Genomic DNA, 20350 nt, shown 5'->3' with positions numbered 1-20350 from the left:
GGCTCCGGCGCTCCTGTCCCCGCCCTCCCTAGGCCCCGCCCCTTCGCCGCCTCCCGCCGCCTTTAAAACCCGGACCGGCGGATCCCGCACGGGAGCCTCGGGCCCGCCGGAGTCGGCTACTGGGCATGCTCCGCGGCGCCGCAGGTTTTGGTCACAAGTAGGAAGCGGCTTGTGCTCCACAACCGGCAAAGGGGAGAGGTTGCTCCTGCAGCCGCCGGCGTCGGGACGCGGGAGGACCGGGAGGCGGAGGAGGCGCCGGCAAGCCGCGCAGCGAGCCTCCCCTTCCGCTTCGCGCCCTCGGCCCCGTGGGCGGCCGGACGCCGCGGTCCCATCCCCTGGCCGGGAGGGCGCGCGCAGACAGGGTCCGCGGGGCGCCCCTGCCCGGGTCGGCGGCCGCAGCACCCGGGGCGGCCATGGGACTCCTGTCCCAGGGCTCGCCGCTGAGCTGGGAAGAGACCAAGCGCCACGCGGACCATGTGCGGCGGCACGGGATCCTCCAGTTTCTGCACATCTACCACGCCGTCAAGGAGCGGCACAAAGACGTGCTCAAGTGGGGCGACGAGGTGAGCGCCGCCGGGAACCCGCGGGAGGGGTCGGAAGTGGGGGTACCCCGACCCGGAGCCCCGCGCCCCGCCTCCTGCCTCCCCAACGCCTACCTATTGCAGTGCGGTGCAGCAAGCATTTCTTAAGCTCCTACTATATGCACGGTGGTTGAGGGGCGAGGGGAGACACAAAGACCCCCCCCAAACCCCAGCCCAGCCCTGAAGAGGGTGGAGGAAAAGGGGCCCCGGGAGCTCCGGTCCTCTGCCGCCACCTCCCCTACCCGGCCCTGGCCTCGGCTTCTTTGTTCTGTTGGCCCAACTCTTCTAGGACACCTCGGAAGGTGTCACCTTGGGGCTGGGCATCCTGGGCAGCCTGTCGTAGGCGAGCCCAGCCCCTCTTCTGGCCTGTGGCATCTCATCCTCCTTGGCGTCTCCGTGCTTGCATGATGAGTGTCTGTGTGTGTGTGTGTGTGTGCGCGCGCGCTCACATGTCCGCACACTCCCCTAAAGAGGGGTAGGTCGGATCTGCCCCCCCCCCCCCGCCCTTCTTCGGGCTGCCCTCCCACCCGGTCCCTTAGCGCCAGTCTTGAAAGGGTTAAGTCATCCACATCAGAGCCGGGTTGTGCAAGGTGATTCGCTTTTTCTGAATGTGAACACCGGTGTCCGTAGTAAAAACCAAGTGACTGCGGGGACGTGCCCCGGGGGTTGCCCCTCACTCTTTACAGCCTGCGTTCAAAATTAAAATAGAGACAAACGCCTAGCTTGGCTTCCTTGGGAAGGAGAGCTGACCACAAGATTATTACAGGCGTCACCCCTGAATACAACCAAACGGGGCATGACTTATGGGTATCACAGTGATGCCATGGGGCAGGGGGGCTAAAGGTTCTTCAATGCCTTCCTTCAATTTTGTGCCCCTTTGTGACAAAAACTCCACTCTCCCGTCCTTCAGAAGCCCCTCCCCTGCCTTCTTGCCTCCCTCTTTATTAATTTACCATCGGTTATGCACTGATAGAAACCAACTTCAGATTTCAAAGAAGTTTAAAAAAAATTCTAAGAAAGATGACTCACACGGGAAGACATGACTATGTGACTTTTGGCTTATCTGTAGAGATTGGGGCTTTTTCTGTCTTTAAGGCTTATTGACAGCGCTTTGTAAACATCAAATTGAGCGCAGACTCCATATATTTATTTATCTGTCAATAGTATAATTCACCTAATGGAACATTGGGAACTAATTTGCCATTCTCAGAAACTTGACTGGGTTCATCAGTCACTTAACCACAAGACGGGAATCGCTCTCTTAACAAATAGACATGGTTTGCTGTTCTCCTTGAATTGTAAAATCCACGTTTAGGTTTGGAGTGAAGTTATGTCTTGGAGCTGATCCACTTGAAGTAAAAAAAAAAACCACAAACCCTTTAATTAGCTGTTTTTGTTTTTAACAACCAAATGATGAAACCTGCTTTTATAGTCTATTGGAAATGCAGTCTAGAGTCCACCAAAAAACAGGCAACAAATCTTCCATTTGGCTTACCCTTGGGATTTTTTTAAAAAGTGCTAATGTTGCCTAGTTTATGTTGAAAGGAATGGTTGAGAACTCCTGCTGCATCTATAATCTCTTGTAACAACTGTTCCCGACTAAACCAAAAAAATGGCCACTTATAACTATTTGATGCCCTCACCTACCCTAACCTTGTGAAACTGGCAGTTTTTAGTCAGTTTGCTGCAGAGCTATAGAAGTTTAATTGTTAAGAAATTTAATGTTTTGATCTATTCTTTTTTTGCTCTGAAGAGAAAAAAGTATGCATTGCCAACGTAAGCAACATAGTCATTTGCTTTTATTTGTGTGATGTTCCTTCTGAATTGAGGTCTTGTGAACGATAACAATGGAAAAATCGATTTTTTTTTCTTTGAGGATCAGAGGGAGAGACAATGTTGGAGTAATTTGAAATACTTTAAGAGCCTTAAAAATGAGGAATATCAGTTATTGATAAATGCTAAAGTAATAGACAATAAAAACCAAACTTGTAAAAATTGTAAATTTATAAGTTTCCTCAAAAAACATAATTTGTAATATGTGATACCAGTTTTGGGGGAAACATAACAAGATATTGCAGATGGACTTGGAATTTATTGATTTATGATAGACTCTTTAGTATTGTCATCAAATGGGGGGGGAAGAGTAGATTTATGCTCTTTGTATAAGAAATAGCTACTCCAGTATCTGTTGACATCATTCCCTTTCCTATCCTTATTTCCCCCACCCACTCCCATAGTGCTTTTTCTATTAACCAATTTCCTTAGAGTAGTAAGGCTAGAAATGAATATAAATAACTTGGGGGAAGAAAGAAAATCTTTATTTTAATTTAATGGGCTCTTTTACTCATTGCCAACAATGTAGTATTGTTTCAATTTCAAAATGTTATTTTGTCATTTGAACTTTCAGATTTGGAGATTTAGTGCAACTTACACACTATATATAACTTCTATAACTTCTCTCACACAAGGAGTATTTTCTGAAGACCTTCAGCTACAAGAAACACATTTGTTCTGCTCTTTTTTGGACATCTACAAGTTAGAAAACTTAGTTGAGATGAAATGCCTTCTATAATTTCTCTATACATTGGTCCTGGTTCTTCCTGGAATCAGACAGAATTTTTAATTGAGACAACCCTTCAAGCATTATCTGCTTCCCTCTGCATCTCTTTCTTTGCTTTCCCCAGGTTAAACATGTTTCAGTTTCTTCATGTGACCTGGTTTTCAGACCCTCTTATCTTCTTGGTTGCCCTCTTCTGGCCATATTTCTTCCAGTTTGTCAATATTTATAGAGTACAATGTCTGAAATTGTATGTACTGCTTTCAGATGTTTTCATCAGTATTACTTTGCCCATGGGACTCTCAGCTTCTCTTCTGGGCATTTTATTACAAGAGTATAATAAAGTCTAATTCAATTAAAAATACATAGATTTCTTTAAACTATATGAAATGTAGTAAAGCAATTGACATTTTTTAATGAATAAATAAGTGGATTTGTTCTTATAAAAAAATTTCCAGAAAATGTACTATAGGAAGCTAAATAGCTTTAATGATAGAAGAAAAAAGTAGGTTGTGTTCTAGTAAACTAAGTTAGTCTATAAGGGTGTTACGACTGTTTAACAACCTGTTAAAAACTAAAATATACTTATAAAAACCTTGCTCTTTGAATGAACTTTGTGCAAGAATTTGTGGTGTGACCAGTGCCAAAGCTGAGGGATGACTTCAGAATATGTTCATTATAATTTAATATTTTCAACTGCATATGGATTTTATGCAACCTAATACTACATCTGTTGATTCACATTGCTTTTATAGTCAACTCTCAAGTCCTTCTCTGCTATAATCCAATTAGAGCATTTTCCTTCCCTTTTCTTTCCATTGTCATACTTGTACAATTGAATTTGAAACTCAGTAGATGACCTTATCTTAATTGAGGCATTGAGGGTGCTGCAGTGAATAGATAGACAGCTGGTCCTGGAATTAGGAAGACCCACATTCAAATCCTGCCTCAAACACTTAGCATCGGGTCCCTGGACAAGTTTCTTGCTCTTGGTTGCCTCATAACATCTATCTCCCATGCTTGTTTTGAGGATCAAATGAGATAATGCTTGTTAAGAACTTCTCAAACTTTAAAGTTCTATATAAATATTAGCTATATTAAATTTTATATTAGAAGGAAATTATTTCCATTTTTCAATGCTATTAAGACCTTTTTAGATTTTGAATCTCTCATTCTGTATATTTGTGATCCCTCCTTGTCTGTACCATCCAGCAATTTGATAAGCATGCCATGTCTATTTTAAGTTATTGATGAAACAGTAGTCAAAACATTATCTAAGGCTTACACTCTGTTTAGAAAATATGCTAGTTGGAGTTTAGAGGCTAAAGAATTAGTTCTAGAAATTCTTGCTCTAATTGAAAAAATAAAGCTTTACTTAAATTAGCTGAGGCAAGAAAGATATATCCTTTTTTTTTCCTGGTAAGTCTAGAATGGAAATCCCCCATTTCCACAGTATCTAATTATTACTCTTCCTTTCAACTCTATTACATACTGCCCTTCATCTATATGATAGAAACATTTTACTGTCTTCATGTAATGGTTTAATTCTTCCTGTTCAGTGTATCTTGTACTTTTGTTTTCTTGATTATAAATTGTACAGAAGGTGTCATAAAGTAAATGTAATTCTCTCTGGCAGTAGCACAAGCAAGAAGTCATCACTTATGGAACATGCCATCTATATCCAGAGAAAAAACTATGGAGTCTGATTGCAGAACAAAAGATAACATTTTCATTTTGTAAAACTTATTTTTTTTTTCCTTTTGCATGGTTCCCCCCCCCCCCCCCCTTTAGTTCTGAGTCTTCTTTCACAACATAACTAATCTGGAAATGTGTTAAACATGATGCTACATGTATACCTATATCAGATTGCTCACTGTCATGGGGAAGGGGGGGGAGGAAGGAGGAATAATGCGGAACTCAAAAGCTTACAAAAAGATGAATGTTGAAAACTATTTTTGCATGTAATTGGAAAAAATAGAAATGTTAAAAAAAGTCATCACTTAGGCAATTTCTGGTAGATGGAAATATCTGTATATAGGTGTAAATATCTACATTGGAAAGAGATTTGATCTGAAGTCATAGAATCTGAACTTGAATCCAGGCTCTGATTCTTATTACTTGTATGATCTTAGTGTCGGCATCTGTAAAATGCAAGAATTATATTATTAGGTATTTTTAGCCCAGAACCTGCAAACTTGTGACACACTAGACTTGGAATCAGGAAGCTTGATCATGAAATCAAATACAGTCTCTGATACTAGCTGTGTGAGCTTGGACTAGTCATTTAATTCTCTTTGTCTTAGTTTACAGCTGGAGAAGGAAATGCAAACCATTATTTTTTCCAAGAATACCCCAAATGAGATCACAACTGAACTTGAACAGTTTTGATGACTGCATTTCAATGTAATTGACTTGTTTTGTAATCTATGTATTTAATTTTATGTATTTTAAAGCAATATTCTAAGAAGAGATCTGTGACAATTATAAATTTTGTGATTATATGCTTTGTCCATTTTCTATTCATGATTCAGAGTTAAATGAGGAAGACTTCCTAGTTAAGGCGGTTTTTATGGAGAAGAAAATATTTCAAAGGTAGCCAAAAATTGAAGATGTGGGCAGTAATTCAGGCTTAAAAATTTGGAGTTCAGTCATTTGCTTGATTGGGAGGAGCCACTGTTCTGAAGTAATGAGAAAGGAGGTTGGTGAGATAAAGAAAGACAGGTGGAGTGTTGGGGAGACTGGAGACAAGTGTTCAGTGTTGATATGTTCAGCTGACTCTAGATGAAAACAAGATGATTTCCACTAACTTTTTTTTTAGTAACTGTGTTTATAAGACCATAAAAATCATAAGCAAAAATGAATATTAATATGATCAACCTCTGGTAGAAAGGGAAGACCTACATCTTTCACTCTTAGTATCAAGACAACATAACAGAGAATTTTATCTTCTGCACATTTGATAGGTGATGATTAATTAAAGTCTGATATAACCAGAATAAAGTGTTATTAAAATCTAAACTCATAATAATTGGTTATTAGCAGCTGCTAATCTTAAAAGATGATATTCAGGCAGTCCTCAACTTAGAAACAGGTTATATAAGTCAAGGTTTTTGTCTTTTTTTTTTGGAAGTGGGGACTTTTTCCCCCATAGCAACTATATTATAAAGAAGTGAGGGGTGGCTAGGTGGGTGGTGTAGGGGATGAAGTACCAGCCTTGGAGTCAGGAGTACCTGGGCTCAAATCTGGTCTCAGACACTTAATAATTACCTAGCTGTGTGGCCTTGGGCAAGCCACTTAACCCCATTTGCCTTGTAAAAACCTAAAAAGAACAACCCATAAAAGCCTTATCCAGTATACTCTAAAAATTGGCAAACCTGGGTTTTAGTTGACTAAAAGAATGTAAACTTCTTGAGGGAACAACCTATATTTTTTTCTTTGAATGCTTAGTTTACAAAGTTGCTTAAAAAATGTTTATTCATTTGATCTATTCACTCTTTCATTTGCTAGACTAGTGACCTTGAACAGGTTAACTTTTTATCTTTTTCCATACCTCTATCAGAAGTAGTAGTACTAGTATTAGTAGTACTGATAATAATGATTAAGATGATGGTAATATTTGTATAGCCAGGACACTGCTAAGTTTCATTTGAGCTTCACAACTCTTGCAAGGTAGGGCTATTGATATCCCCATTTTACAAATGGGGAAACCAAGACAAACAAACAAGGGTCACATATATAGTAAGGGTCTGAAGCTAGCTTTGAACTGGTCTGCCTGATTCCAGGCCCCTTATTGTATCTGCTTACCTGTCCTTTTTGAAGATAAGAATAAATGCTATTTAGGAAAAGAGTTCTAATGTTATCCAAATCTAAGGTATTATGGTTTATTAACAAGAATGGTATTGATAAATTAACTATTATTAATCACCCTCTATGGAAGTGCATTGGGCTTATATTTAGAAAGACCTAGGTTTAAATCCTGCCTCAGATAACTTAAAAGTCATGTGAATCTGAGCAAATTGCTTAACTTTTCTCAGCCTCATTTCCTTATCTGTAAAGTGAGGATAATAATTCCTCAGGGCATTGTGGTGTGACTTCTAAGGAACATAAAAATGTTTTATTAAACATTGAAATGAAATGCTTGTTATTATAATAACAAATAACATTTTCTATGGGAAAATATGTTTGGTTATTGAAATCAGAAAGTCAAAACATCCCTTTTCCCCCATGTCACTTGGGAAAGATAAGACTTTTTTCCCCCAGGCTAATGGAGATTTTATAACTTGGAACCTTTCTAAAACACATTATTCATTATCTTTCATTAATATTCATAAAGATATATTATTGCATCTTTACTGTGTATATATATATATGCATATATATATATGTATATATATATATATATATTCTACATTTTGCTTTTGAGTTTGTCTTTCAGAGCTGTCCAGATGACAAGCTGCTGTTTTCACTATTATTATACTCGCCTTCCCTCTTTAAAAATCTACTTCTTAAATCACAGAATGACAGAATTTTGAGTTGGAAGGGACCAGAGAGACAAAAAGAATTCTGTATTATAACATACCTAACAAGTATTCTGGCCTTTGCTTGAAGACATCCAATGAGTAGGGGGCCTTCTGTCTTCCAGGGCAGCCCTTAATTATCAGAAAGACTGGGTGACATTAAGCCTCTATACACTCTTTGCCACATCCACTAATTGTTCTTGGTTTTGCTTTCTGGCATCAAACAGAACCTGTTTAATCATTTTCATGAAAAGCCTTCAACTATTAGAATTCTATTTTTCCTTTAATTGTATATATTTGTTTGCAGTGTCTTCCCAATTAGATTGTAAGCTCCTTTAGGGCAGGGGACTGTCTTTTGTCTCAATTTGTATCCCCAGCTCTTAGGATAGAGCCTGGCAATATAGTAGGAGTTTAATAAAGATTGCTTCATTTATTGATAGTTATGCTAATTCCTCCTTTTCTTCTCCTTTATGTAATCCAGGTTTAATACTCCTACTTCCTCATTCTCCAGTTTAAGACACTTTTCCATTCTGATGGCCCTCTTCTAAGATGTTCTCCAATGTCTTTCCTATACTGTTGCCTCAAACCAGTACAGTGCTACAGAACTGCATCTCTTACAATGTAATTCACTATCACTTTGGCTTACAGTTTACTGAAATCTCGATCTTCAGGCAAATTGCTTTCTACCTTTCCATTCTTTACACTTGAGAAGATGTCTTTTTTGAAGTTAAGATCTAATTTTTTTTATCATTTTATTAGATTCAACCCTGTAATTTAGCTTGTCAGTAATTTTTTGGGTCCTGACTGGCTCTTCCAATGTGTTAGATACTTCTTCTAGCTTTGTTTTTTTTTTTTTTGTACTTTGATTAGAACACTGCCCTATTCCTTTATCCAAATCACTGACATGTTGTTAAATGTTGGGCTAAGCACATTCTCTGAACATTCCACTAGAGACCTCCTTCCAGGTTGACATAGAATTATTAATAACTTTGCATTCAGCAAGTTCCACATCTAATATGGATTATTATTTAGAGCAGTAGTATCAAACTCAAATAGAAATGGAGGCCACTAAACCCTCTGAGGATCCCTGTGGACTGTACATTATCATATACTAACATCTATATTCTATTGAATTTTTATTTAGTTTGTTATATATCTCCTTGTTATATGTTTTAATCTGATTTGAGAGTGGTCATGTTTGACACCTGATTTAAACTGCATCACTATACTTTTGTTTTTTTCCTCATAAAAACAGGAGTTTTTTTTTTTTTTTACCAAATTCTTTGCTAAAATTTGGGTAAGCTATGTCATACAGAGAGGCTAGATGGCATGTTGGACATAGCAGTAGACCCAGAGTCAGTGAGGATAATTTTAAATCTTATCTCTCAGACACTCAGTAGCTGCGAACCATGTGGCTAATCATTTAACCTTTGTCCAACTTAGTTTCATATTTAAAACAAAGACACTGATAGTAGTTTCACATATATAAAACCAAGAATACTGATAGTTTTATATATAAAAAATAAGGATACTGATAGTGTTTATTTTTCAGTATTATTGAAAGACTCGAATGAGATAATACTTGTATTTTGTAAACCTCCCATTGTGTATATAGATTTTATATATATATATATGTTTATACACACACATATATATATTCTCCTTGTTCTTTTTTCCTTCTATGGTCATTCTTTTTTTTTTTTGCACAGAAAACCTGCAGTATGAAAATAGAAAGGCTCTGCCTTCTCTTTGTTGTCCTTTTTGATCCTCCCCCAATATATCTTTTTAAAAAATCTTTTTTGTTGTACTTAGCTTTTCTCACCAGCCTCAGCTGATTTCAAAGTTTAGCACCTCTGACACTATTCTTAAAAAGGACTATGCCATACTTTTATATTCACCCTCTATTTGGAAGTCTTTGCTAACATACTTTTTTATTTTTTTAATCTTGTTAGTTGACAGTTTTTGGTGTTTCTTCAAAATCTTCAGACAACTCCAGACAACTCTTCATTATATTCTTTTCGATTATTCCTGGGGTGATTTTTAAGAATTTTAGCCCTATCTTATCTTTTCTTCTGAATGCTTTGACAGAGTTTTTTCCCAAATAAAAAGTCCATGTGTAATTCTGCTTCTCTGTTACAGGTTCTTGAGTGAACTAGTCACTTTTGCCTTAGTCGTGTGCTCTTAAACTCGAAATGAGAATCTGATCCAGAATAGGATTTCTTCAAAGACTCTTGACATGACTGAAACGGCTGAATAACAACAGGTTCACAAAAATTAGACAGTCCCTCAAGGAACTTAAATGCTAATGAAGGAAGTCAGTACATAAAGAACATGTGGGGAAGGGAGAGAGGTACCCAAGTGGGACCTTGGTAAAGAAAACATCCTGAAGGGTAGGAGTGATGGCTACAGAGAAACACAGGAATAAATAGACCTGGTTGACCTGGACACTTCAGAGTTCAGAGTCAGGAGTGTGCTATGGAGAGGAATATCAGAGTTCTGAGTTTTTCTACTTTCAAAGAGTAAAATTAAGTCGTTATTAGGCCATTTTACTTTTGAAAGAGAGAGAGAGAGAGAGAGAGAGAGAGGGGGAGGGAGGAGTGGCTAGGTGGCACAGTGGATAGAGCACTAGCCATGAAGTCAGGAGTACCTGAGTTCAAATCCGGCCTCAGACACTTAATTATTACCTAGCAGTGTGGCCTTGGGCAAGCCACTTAACCCCATTGCCTTGCAGAGAGAGAGAGAGAGAGATGGCTCCAGATGATGGAAAGTCCTTCAGTGAGTCTGTATCAAGCTTATAATCCATTTCCCAAGTGAGATTGTATCATCCCCATTTTACAGTTGAGGAGAATGAGGCAAACAGGATGACTGACTTGCCCAAGATCATAGGTAGTTAAGTGTGTGAGGTCAAATTGGAATTCAGGTTTTTCTGACTCCAGATCCAGTCCTCTACTTCGTGTGCTATCTAGGTGCCTATTATTTTCCAGTGATAAGATTCCTTCTATTCTTCCTGCCTTGATTTTTTTTTTCCATCTAAAAGCTGCCCTGTCATGCTTTTCTTCCTGGTACTCTATTTCCTCCCACAAGTATAATTTTACCTTTTACCTTTTACCCTTTTACCTGTCCTATTCCTTATGAATATGATAGACTCATCTAGAGCTACATTTCAGTTTTGCATTTGAGCAAAATCTACAAGGTCAAATTCTCCCCTTTCTGTTAGGACATCAGATTAATTTGCTCATCTAAACTTTGGGTATTTGTGTATAGTTTAATTATCTACTTATTTTTGGAAGCTGGTCGTTTTTGTTCACTTTGTTTTCATAAACTTTGTTCACATAGTTACTGCTCTCCTTTATTCATAGCTTCTTAGCAGGAGGTTCTTAACCATTTTTTGTGTGTTAGGACCTCTGTGGCAGTGTGAGGAAGGAAGCCTGGGGATTGATTCATTCTGAGAGTGTTTTAAAATGTATCAATATAAACATATAGGCTTTATATGATATAGACATAGCCTTTAAAAGGAAACTAATTATATTAAAATGAAATTTTTTTTATCAATCTTATTGAAAAAATGATGATATCCAAAAAGAAAGAAAGAACTTAGAACAGAATGTCTCTGTTTATATTTTAGTTATATAGAATAAGTGGTGACCTGTCCAGGAAGATCTAGGTTTGAACCCTACCTGTGATCTGTACTGGCTCATTGTGCTCTAGACAACTCCCTAAGGTTATAAGTTATAGAGAAGGTGCCAACCTGCATTGGTAAAGGCAGTTCCTCTATGGGAGTTACTTTGCCATGTTACACGTTATCCCACTAAAACAGGGCTTCCCAACTTTTTTTTTTTTGCAAGGCAAATGGGGTTAAAGTGGCTTGCCCAAGGCCACACAGCTAGGTAATTATTAAGTGTCTGAGACCAGATTTGAAGCCCCAGGTACTCCTAAACCAGGTACTCCTGACTCCAGGGCTGGTGCTTTATCCACTGCACCACCTAGCTGCTCCTTCCCAACTTTTTTGTTCCACAAACTCCAATAACAATAATTTGTTATGAGCCCCCAGGGTTATTTAAATATTACACTACTCTTCATGTTCTTTTAGATTTATTCATAAAATGCTTATGATAAGTATAGCAATAACTTTCTAGAAAAGTTCCAAATTAAAATTTATATAATTACAAAATTCAAAATCATATTCTACTTAAAATTATGAAAACTCTAAATATAAAATCACAAAATGATTATGAGTATTTCATGTGGGACAGTCTATGAAAATTAAAAGAAGTAATCCAGTAAGAACTCCATATGCTTATGGTTTTCTGCAAGATTGTATATTACATTTGTTTTGCAAATTTTGTTGAATAATATTTTAGTGAAATAGGATGCTTAATAAATATAAATCTAATTTCAACATTGGACATTTTTATTTGAAGTTTTATGCTATTTGGCTCAATATCAGAGAGACATAGTCTTAAACCTAGTTCTGGATTGAATTTATTTCTATATCTTGATTTAAAGCGAGAATAAAGTGAAAATGCTTGCTCACAGAAATATTTGGTATAAAACAATAGATGAGTTTTACAAGTTCTCTTCCTAAGAAGAAAAAATTTCTAAAAATTAATGTTCTTTTCTTTGTCAGCTAGTACCAGCTACAGTATTAGAGAAACTACTGAATGAAGGACTGGTGTTGCCTACCAGTTAATTTGAAAATCTGCCAGGTAGAAGAATTGGTAATATAAGTAGAAGAATAAGTTTAAATCAGAAAGTAAACTTAATAGTGCAATGAGAAGCAATGTGTAAGATTTGTTTCTCCAAAAGTTTATGGTTTTTAATGTACATGCATAACAGTCATGGTTTTTCAAAATGCCTGGCATCTGTGCTGCAGGATTAAAAGTTTTGGAACATCTTGATTATGTGACTATCTAAATAATGAGATACCATTACAATTACAGGTAACAGGACTAAGGGAGCCACTCTGGTACAGTATACAGAATTCAAATGAGAATTCTGTTCAAGTGCTCTAAGCATTTTTTTTCAGCTTAAATGGTATTCTTTGAAACCCAATTTTAGTGGCAATTAAAAAACTATAGAAACTATGGAAATTTCTTGAGCAGAAAAGCGACATACATGGCCAAACTGGTGGCCTAGGCACCATACTTAACAATACTTCATCAAAGTGGAAATTAAAATGTATTTTTAGAGATTTAGATGTATCATTGGTGATTGTTAGACATTATTGAAAGCACCAAAGGATTTGTCTAAACTTGTTGAACTTGAAAGAATTATTCACAAAATACTAAAGGCATTTCTGTTTACTTCATACAGGTTTGATTATACAAATGTATTCCTTATTCTCCATAAAAACGCTTATTGATGTTGTTCCTAAGGACTTGACTTTCCTAACATATGAAGTTTTGATGATAAAGAATTTTAGGTTGGTAGCAGAACTAAGTGTTATGTTAAGACACTATAAATACCCTACACAATTCTGTGTGCTGCTTCCAATTGGTGGAATTCATGATCAAGAATACATGAGGATTTAAAAAGTAAGGTGATGGAATGTCAGTGTCTGGGCCTGATGGCAGGGAGACTGCTAGCAGAAGGTTCACTGCTTATTAATAAATAGTTGTTGGATTAGTGAAAAAAATTCGACTTTGGAAAGGTGAAGTGAAGAAGAAAAGTGAAGGCAAAATGCCAGCTTAGATTTTTGTAGCACTTTGTAAACATACTTTTTTTTCAAAAATGAGCTTTTGATATAAGTGGAATATTATCTTCATTTTACAATTGAAGGTAATAATTAGAGAGATTAAGTCACTTGTTCAAGTTTACCTTGATAATAAGTGGCCAAGAGTGCCAGGATTTAAACCTGGATTTTAACATGTTCTTGCTCTGTTAGAGGAATTTAATTTTTTGGCAAATTAATCTCTCAGCTGATATAATTCAAGTCAACAAGTATTTTGTGTTAAATGCTAAACTTTTATGCTAAACATGAAGAAAGGTTCAAGGGGAGACCCTAGTCCCTGCCATATCTCTTTTCAAATGTTTTTAAGTTGCTATCCCCATTTTTCAAAAAGGTGACAGCCACTGGATAAAATAGTATTGATTTGAACAAAATTGGCCTAAAAGCTCCAGGATGTATCAAATTAATCATATGCTTCATGTCAAACTTTGCAAACTGTTTTAAATAAACATGCCATGCTATGGGTACAATGGTCATGGAGATCAGGTCCCTTCCAGAGTGCCACTTGAAGAAAGAGAAGGAGCTGGTATACCTCTTCTGAGTAAGGAAGATAATAGACCTCTAAATTATTGGATTGTGAAATTCTTTTTTTTTTTTTAAGACATACTTGAACTAGCAACACCTCCCTGAATCTGGATGTCATTCATCTGGTCACACAATTAAGAAACATGATATAGAAAACAAAATGTCCTGAGCAAAGGAAGATGTCATAAAGTATCCATGCCCTGGAAGCTCATATACTTGAGTCACAGTAGAGCACTCTGTTCAAGTTCCTAACGAATCTGTTTATTCTTCTCTCCCACAGTTATTACAAGCTTTATTGTTGAGTTTATTAATGCTCAGCAAATTAGGGGAGAGAGTGCTGCAGGGTTGGTACTGGGGTGTGGCGGGATGAGACATAGCTAAAGGGAGATCTTGTAGCTCTAAGAAGAATCATCTGTTTTCACCAGCAAAGGAAGAAACAGAACTATTAGGGAATCTTGGAAAGAATTTAATCTGATTCTGTATCCCTCCAAATGGCCATCCAGCTATCACTGGAAAACCTCTAGGGGTAAAAGGACCTTGCCACTTTATGAGACAGATGATTCTACAAATCCATTGGATATGTTCTCCCTACATCCAAGCTCCAGTCTACTTTATTTTTGACATTTATCTCAGGAAAGGAGATTCCAGGACATGTTGATATATATTTCACTTTCAAATTAGATTTATTTACAAAGGCCAAATGAATAGCCTGTACATAAAAGAGAAACTTAGTTGTATTAAACACTTTGGTTCTTCTCAGCCTTGGGCACCATATGTGCACATCCACACACACACACACACACACACACACAGACCCTATTTAAAAATTTCCAACAGCTATGATTGGAAATCTGCATTTTTCACCCATTATTGCTAGCCCCTATTCTCAAGAGAACAAAGCTGATTACTCTGTATTCTACCTGTCGGTCCTCCAAATACAAGACTTAGCCTCTGTAAATCTTTATGTACCTTTGAGCATTGTGCTTGAGCTCTCAGGATTCAAAAGCAGGCAAAAGACAGCCCTGCCCTCAAAGAGTTTACAGTCTAACATACAAATAAAGATAAACAGAGCAAGCTCCACAGGCTAAGTAGAAAGTAATTAACAGAGGGAAAGCACTAAGAGGGTTAGGTGAGGGCAGCTAGGTGGCGCAGTGAATAGAGCACCGGCCTTGGAGTCAGGAGTATCTGGGTTCAAATCCGACCTCAGACACTTAATAATTACTTAGCCACGTGGCCTTGGGCAAGCCACTTAGCCCCATTGCCTTGAAAAATCTAAAAAAAAGAGAGGAAAAAAAAGAAAAAGGGTAAGGTGAAGACTTCCTGTTAAAAGTTGGAAGCCAGGGAAGTCAGACAGTAGAACATTTCATGCATGAGGGACAGCTAGAGAAAATGCCAAGAGCTGGACTTTCTTGTTCAAGGAACAGCCAGGGGGTGGCTAGGTGGTGCAGTGGATAAAGCACTGGCTTTGGAGTCAGGAGTACCTGGGTTCGCATCTGGTCTCAGACACTTAATAATTACCTAACTGTGTGGCTTTGGGCAAGCCACTTAACCCCATTTGCCTTGCAAAAACTTAAAAAAAAAGTCTAAACTCAAGGAACAGCCATAAACTCATGGAACAGCCAGGAGTCCCAGGTCAGGACCCCATGTCTTCTCTAAGCTAAACATCTCTACTTCTTTCAGACCATCTTTGCAAAGTCTTTTACCAGGTCTTTCACCAAAGCAGATATAATTAGAAAAAGGACAATCAACCCTACACATATCCAAAGTGTGTGGGGGGGGGGGTTAAAAAAAATTTTCAATTAACCAGAATGTTAAGCCCTGAGGAATCTGGCTTGTCAAGGGTATTTGCTAGGACAAAACCCTCTCATTTGGATTACAGGCTTTCTGTCTTTGCTACATTTATTTGGCAGGATTCAAAGGCACCCAAGGGTGCCCTGGACTCTCCTTTCCTGGGGTTATAGGCCAAGAATAAGATAGATGAAATTAATAGTAATCTGTTATAGGAACATCATAACCATATTTACAGTTACAACAGACCAAGAGAGCCATGCAGATTCTGTGGTTTGTATTGTTTATTATGGTGTGACATTTTAATACAGGAAGTGAAGGTCCAAGAAAACTGGACTTTGCACAAAGGTGAGCTTATCGATAAATAGCTGTGATGTTAGTAATAAAAAGCTTGACTTTTCCCCCTCCTTATTTATCTTTAAAAAAACAAACAACTAAGCTCCAGTAATCTTTGACATTCATACGTGTTCTTAGTCATTTCTATTGTTCTTTGGTACAGTATACTTTTGTGTTTTTATAAAAACCTTTTTGAACCCTAAGATTAAAAGGAGTCTAAAAAGAGTCATTTGAGGGCCTTTGGTTTCCCATTCTCAGGATTCCAAACACTGACTTTGTGAAAAAAGAGAAAGGAGCAACATTTAAAATCTAATCCACTTCCTATGATTTCTCTCCCATCACATTCAACTGAGATCAGTGTATACCATGGAAACAATGTAAATACTAAGAGACTGCCTTCTGTGTGGGGTGGGGGGAGGGAGGCAAGAATAGGGGGGAAAATTGTAAAACTCGAAATAAATAAAATCTTTCTTTAAAAAAAATCTAATCCACTTCCCAATGGAATCATTCACATAAGTTTATATTTATATAACTGCGTGTGTGTGTGTGTGTGTGTGTGTGTGTGTATGTTATGTATGTATGTGTGGATACACACACAAACACACACAAAAAACCCTAATTAATCCTAACTCATGTTCCCTCCCCCCCATTAATACTGTGATGGCCCCTCCCTTATCCTTTTGATTTCTGGCAACTTCTGAATGTAACTGGGAGCCAGCAAGACTTAAAAGGTTTGAACAAACTAGATATTACAGAGTTCATATATTGACTGCAAAGAAAAGCGCTCCTTAGACTTGCCCATAGTATTAGCTATACTCTCAGAATGAGGGCTTGAGGAATTGTCTCTGATTTCTTAATCCATGGCAAAAGAAACTCAGCAAGATTATATAGGCAGGCATAAATTTGGGGTTTTCTTGACAAAGATATTGGAGTGGTTTGCCATTTCCTTCTCCAACTCATTTACAGATGAGAAACTAGGTTAAGTGACTTACCCAGGGTCACACAGCTAATAAATTCTGAGACCAGATTATTTGAATTGAGAGAAAATGAATCTTCCCAATTTCGGGCCTGGCATAATACCCATTGTTCCACCTAGAGGTTTCACTTATTTACAGTCATCTCTAGAAACTTCAGTAAGTGCTGAGAATATTACTATATTACATGTTCACATTTGATGTTTATGAAGAATAAATCATTAAAAAAATCTTAAGTTTTATTCTGACTAAATTGATAAAGGTGGGGAAGTAATTGAACTCATTTTCCTTTTTTTTAAATTGATATTTTATTTTTCCAATTACATGTTATGAAAGTTTTTTTTTTTAACATTCATCCATTTGCTAATTTATAAGTTACACAATTTTCTTACCCCCCTCCACAGTGGCAAACAGTCTAGTGAATGCTGTACATGTGCTTTTGTGTTTACATATTAATCATTTTTTTTGCATGAAGAATTAGTTCTAAGGGGGGGAAAAAAGAAAATCATGGGATAGGAAGGAAAAATTTAAGAATTTTTAAAAAGCTTTAACTCATTTTTCAAAGACTTCATCTGCAGTATTTTGTCAAATATAGTAGAGTTTTAGTTTCTTAGATAATTGACTTGTTAACTACCTAATTTTCTGAAGATGCTGACTCAGTAAACTCTACTATATTTGAGAAGTGGGGGGGAAAAGAAGATAAGTCAAGTATTCTGTTTCTGGGATAGTTCAGTTATATAGTACTGTGATCTTGAACCAAGTAGGATCTTTGAGACTATCTAGTTCCAGACTCTCTTCTTAACATGGGAGGGAAATTGACAAAGAATTGATTGACTTGATCAGCATAACAGAACTTCAGAGAAAGAAAAATGGTAAGGGATCATTTAAATCATACTCAGATTTCATAACTACAGCGATGGTGATGACCCCTAGTCTCCAAGACTAGGTCAACAGACTACAATTTAGATAGGTCCTACTAGACTGGAAAGGCTAGCCACCAGGTAATGTTTTTGCCAAAGATAGGTCATGAAGACTCTTTTTAGTTTTTTGGGGGGTTTTTTTGCAAGGCAAATGGGGTTAAGTGGCTTGCCCAAGGCCACACAGCTAGGTAATTATTAAGTGTCTTGAGGCCGGATTTGAATTCAGGTACTCCTGACTCCAGGGCCAGTGCTCTATCCACTGTACTACCTAGCTGTCCCATGAAGACTCTATTAAAACATGGAAAGCTTTTGATCTTTCTGGATAAATGGAGGAGAGTACCCATATTGAAATCATAGCTTTTTTAAAGTATTGAAAGAAATTCCAATTGAGATATGGAGGGAAGAAAGGAAGTATCATTATTCTGTTCTGTCCTTTGGAGGGAGGGGAAGGAAAGAAGGAATCACAAATTTAAGCACTTAACTAAGGAGAATTTTATAATTAGATTAAAGAAAAATGCCAGCCCCTTCCCTCCAGAAACTCCCATTCTAGTAGGGAAGACTCCACATAAAAGGGAATTGAAAAGGCAGATGGGAAATGCAGTGATAGGGCAGGAGGATATTTGAGGTTCACAAATTCTGGAGCATATCCAAGAAAGAAATGAATAGTAGCTGGCCTCCACAAAATGGAAGTCCCAGGAAAAGCTTGCCAATGGGTAAAGAGGATAGATGTGACAGAAGAATGTTCCAGGATGAGAAAACCTCAGAGGATAATAATATATACCAGGGCAAGAGACCCTGAGTGCTGAGGTAAGAGCTGGGAAATAGGTAGCAGCTAAGATTTAGTTTTGAAGTTTGGGAAGTTAGTAATAGAGTATGAAAGGGGAAGATGGTGAATTTTTGACAGAGGACCTAGTTTCAAATCTGGTTTCTCTGCCTTTTATTATCTAGGTGATCTCCGTCTCTGTGAGTCTTGGGTTCTACAACTATAAAATGGGATGTTGGATTAGACTAGATGACCTAGGATCCTATCACCCTTTGAATCTGCATTTCTGATTCCTATTCCCTATTTTCCCTAGGGTCTGTTAAACCAATTATAGTGCTTGACTGCAGGTGCCAGGAGAATGAGAAAAATAGGGAAGGTTGAAGTTCCCAAAGCAGTTGTGAATTATCAAAAGGGGAATGGGTTTGAATCTAGATACGCAACTTTTTTTTATTAAAATCAGGAAATGCCTTTTTCGAATCTTAAAGAATAAACCTTAGAATTTGAAGTGTCACTCCTTCATGGCTGCCCCTTCTTAACAATAACAATCTTTTTCTAGTGAAATCCTGGATTTTCAGCACTGAGCATTGCTCCATAAGCTTTTCTTGGTCAGCAGGCCAACTTGAATAATCTGACTGAATTGCCTTGACACTATTAATCTGATGTTGGCAAGCGAGCCCTGGAGAAAAGAGCCTTGCATTTTTTGCGACCATGGATGAGGCTTTTAAATGAAAATCTAGTTGATATCACTTGATGGTTATGCAGTCTTTATGAAAACTCATTCTCTGGTTGGCATCACAGCTTTATCTGCCATTAGTTTTCATTCACAACCCTGAGCTTGGGATCCAGGAGAACATTTACTTCAGATGGTGTAGGAAGGGGGCACTTCAAATCAAAAGTCTTACTTTGGACAAAATTGAATGGATTTTGCACTAGCATTCATTTTAGTTGGATGCTTAACATTAAATCTGTCTTCTATGTATTTTAATTGAAACTGAAAAGCACTTTTAGAGGTTGTAAAGGCAACTGGATGCTGAAATGGGTAGAGTATTGAAGACTTCTTCCTCAGGCCAACTGTAGTTTCAGACCCTGGACAAGTCATTTAACCATGTTGGCCTCTGTTCCTCTTCTTTAAAATGAACTGCAGAAGGAAATGGAAAATCTCTCTCCAGTATCTTTGCCAAAAAAGCCCCAGATGGAGTCACAAAGAGACAGACCTTAGTGATCTACCACAAAAAAAACAATTAGTATAGACTTGGCTTAAGGATGCTGTACATGTCAAATGCTAAATTCTTGGAGATTTTATTTCACCTGATTGAAATCTAGAATAAGCCTTTTTTTTTTTTTCAGCCAAACTATTCCTAGTCTAACCCTCACGTTGTATCTTGGTTATGCTACTTGTAATAATAAGAGAAAATGCAAAATGTAATTAATCCAGGAGCTCAAGGTCAGCTTCCTATCAAGCTCTAGTGTATACATTTTGTGATTCATAGTTTTTCAAAGGAGGCATGTTGACTTCACACTTCTAGTTGCCATCCTTTGCACAGTTCCTAACATGATGATAACCTCAACACTCTCAGGAAAAATGTTTAAATCTCTGTTTGAATAAAAGAGCCAGATCATTAATTGTGCTTTTAAAAATGATCTGTTTACATAATTATAGT

General features: G+C 37.7%; 1 protein-coding gene and 1 long non-coding RNA gene across 3 annotated transcripts in view; both read left to right on the top strand.

Annotated features, from left to right (window-relative positions):
* Positions 1-387: 387 nt before the first annotated feature.
* Positions 388-20350, top strand: part of GCLC (glutamate-cysteine ligase catalytic subunit) — a 71211-nt gene continuing 51248 nt past the window's right edge. For both annotated transcript variants that reach the window (XM_074237209.1, XM_074237208.1), the window contains exon 1: positions 388-563. In XM_074237209.1, the coding sequence (XP_074093310.1) occupies positions 414-563 (150 nt within the window). In that variant the 5' untranslated portion in view covers positions 388-413. The remainder of the gene's footprint in view (positions 564-20350) is intronic.
* On the top strand, positions 570-13981 carry LOC141523763 (uncharacterized). The gene is made up of 2 exons (XR_012478580.1): positions 570-9918; positions 12969-13981. It is a non-coding gene; the product is annotated as an uncharacterized LOC141523763 (long non-coding RNA).

The sequence above is a fragment of the Macrotis lagotis genome, chromosome 5 (genome assembly GCF_037893015.1).
Source record: "Macrotis lagotis isolate mMagLag1 chromosome 5, bilby.v1.9.chrom.fasta, whole genome shotgun sequence".
NCBI classification, from domain to species: domain Eukaryota; kingdom Metazoa; phylum Chordata; class Mammalia; order Peramelemorphia; family Peramelidae; genus Macrotis; species Macrotis lagotis.
Note: the sequence above shows the minus strand (reverse complement) of the source record. Positions and strands in the feature narration are given on the sequence as shown.